Source organism: Octopus bimaculoides, chromosome 23 (assembly GCF_001194135.2).
Source record: "Octopus bimaculoides isolate UCB-OBI-ISO-001 chromosome 23, ASM119413v2, whole genome shotgun sequence".
NCBI lineage: Eukaryota > Metazoa > Mollusca > Cephalopoda > Octopoda > Octopodidae > Octopus > Octopus bimaculoides.
The window spans coordinates 37,627,688-37,630,130 of record NC_069003.1 but is presented as its reverse complement, the minus strand read 5'-3'; the positions used below and the strand labels follow the sequence as shown (position 1 = coordinate 37,630,130).

Below are 2,443 nucleotides of genomic sequence, written 5' to 3'. Positions count from 1 at the left end.
ACCAACTTGATGTTGTTATATAAAGCGTTGATTCAGCCGCGGAATGTCGAGCCAAAACCGGTCGCCTCGAGGACCACCGCCAGATACCGATGGTCAGCCCTATCAAAGGTTTTGGATTGGTCTAAATATACCAATGTCCCACCCTTGCCAGGAATCCTATTTACACTTTCTTATGTATAGCGTGTAAGGTGGAGATTATCGTGTACGGAGCCAATTCGATTTCTCTCTTTTTATTTTTTAAAAATTTCTCCAGGTTTGGAAAAGTGAATACCAGTCATACATTGGTTTCAAATTTTGGTACAAGACCAGCAAGTTCGTGAGAGGCGGTAATCGTTTTCGTCGACTCCAGTGCTCGACTGGTGTTTGTTTTATCGACACCGGAAGAATGAGAGGCAAAGTCGACTTCGGCAGAATTTGAACTCTGAACGTAAAGATGGACGAAATGCCGCTAAGCATTTTGCCCGTCGTGCTAATGATTCTACCAACTCGTCGCTTTATATCGATAACAATTCACTCTTTTACCACAGAATCTATCGTTTCGTACCAATGTAAGAAAACATTATGTAAATGCTGATAGAGTTGTCGGACTTGAGAAGCTGAACCGAACAGCGAAAAAAGAAAGTAACATACAAGAACTAACTAAATAAATTATATACCTTATTTAACCATTCCCGATCAGCTCTAATCAGGCGTACATTAGTGTGATTATCTTGCTTTACTCTCAAATGTAGAGTATTCAAAGCTACACATTCAAATGTGGCCTTCCTTTTTAAAATAGTAGAATGTAGTTTGAAAGATATTTAGTTGCCTCACAAGTAAATAGTATAGTTTCGCGTTATACCTTTATTTCATATAAAAAAGAAAAAGGGAAACCAGAAGAGAACGAGCAGATAATTGATGTTGCTCAACCGTCCTTTCTGTCTCTCTCTCCTCTTGACTCTCTCTCTCTTTCTCTCTCCTGTTGACTCTCCAACGCCATCTTCGCTTTTTCTGGCCGACATTGTCGTTGTTCTTCGACCAAAAACTTTATAAGATTTTTAAAATCTCACCAAAACGATGATTTTGAAATATTTATAGTACTCACTAACAGCTCCGTCTGGTAATCTAACAGTTATTTCAGAGTACTCTGACTGGAAAGAGATTATTTGATTTATTTCAAACGAAATCTCTTCACCGTTTTCGTTGTTTTCATTTCTTCTTAAAGAGTCTCTTAAAGACCATGGTCTTTTATTACACCAGCACCGGTGAGTTCCAGATTTTCAATTTAATTGTTTTCTATTTTTGTTCATTCCTAAGATCCAGTGCAAACCTAAAGGAAATCAGTAAAACAGAACCTTCAATATTAATAGTTTATTATTTTCCTGCAGTTATTGGTTTTAGCCATATACATACCTATTGTAAACACACACAAATCTATCTATCTATCTATCCCTTTCTCTGTCTATCTATCCCTTTCGCTGTCTATCTATCTATCTATCCCTTTCTCTGTCTATCTATCTATCTATCCCTTTCTCTGTCTATGCACACATCTCTTATAGTGACCTTTCGTTATTATCTCCTACCGTATGTCCCTTTTTCATTGCCCATATTGTCATGATTAAATAACCACTGTCACTTCAAATTATAATTTACAAAGAATTCATTTGAGAATTATGGACAATAGCCAAACAGAATTTTTGAAGAAACTCTGGTTGTTTTCTCGTTGAACATGGGATATCACATGTATATACGTAATGCACAGTTTAAATCAGGCATCAATCAGAAAGACTTAAAACATGAGTGTTACGATTGCAGAGATCGTAACACACAAAGAACTGACCATCAGGAAGAATAGATTCCTTAACTGCAATGAATTAAAACTGGAAAAAATAATTGAAGTATTATACATATATTTATACGAAATCATCAGTGTTCATTTTTTTTTTTTTCGTCGTTTCATTTTGAAATTCAGAGCGATGACGAAGAAGAAGCTCCTAAATATATGTGTGTGTGCGCGCCATACTTAATGTTTATACTTTATCGACGAACAAGCTGCTGTGGTTTTCGCCCATGATAAAAGTCTTCTGTGGACGTGCTGTGTTTGAAAACAGTATAAACCGAAGATTGACGAAAAATCGTCCAGGCAGCAACTAGGGTTAGAGAATGCCAGATGCCTTTTGGTCCTATTCTGCCTTATCAGTGATGTGTACCATAGCAGCCAGCCACATGTCTAGGCAAGATTTGTCACTTTGCCCAGGTATAACTTATACATACCATTCATAAGTTCAGAGAGTGTTTCCTAGTACTAAAGATGTCCACTAACCAGAAAATAATACTAATAATTAATTTACTTAGCGTTTTACTTTACCGATGAAAAACCATATTTGAAATTCGTCTTACTATCCCCTAACCTTTGAACTTTAAATGTTTCGCGTTTTCCTTGATATATATATATATATATATA

General features: G+C 36.3%; 1 protein-coding gene across 2 annotated transcripts in view; it reads left to right on the top strand.

Moving 5' to 3' along the window:
* The first annotated feature begins 397 nt into the window (after positions 1 to 397).
* Positions 398 to 2,443, top strand: part of LOC106875825 (coiled-coil domain-containing protein 25) — a 26,569-nt gene continuing 24,523 nt past the window's right edge. Inside the window, exon 1 of one of the 2 annotated variants that reach the window (XM_014924112.2) lies at positions 398 to 1,244. In XM_014924112.2, coding sequence (XP_014779598.1) covers positions 1,220 to 1,244 — 25 coding nt within the window. In that variant the 5' untranslated portion in view covers positions 398 to 1,219. Of the gene's footprint in view, positions 1,245 to 2,030; positions 2,237 to 2,443 lie in introns of those variants that run through there. The other variant, XM_014924111.2, reaches the window with a different exon arrangement.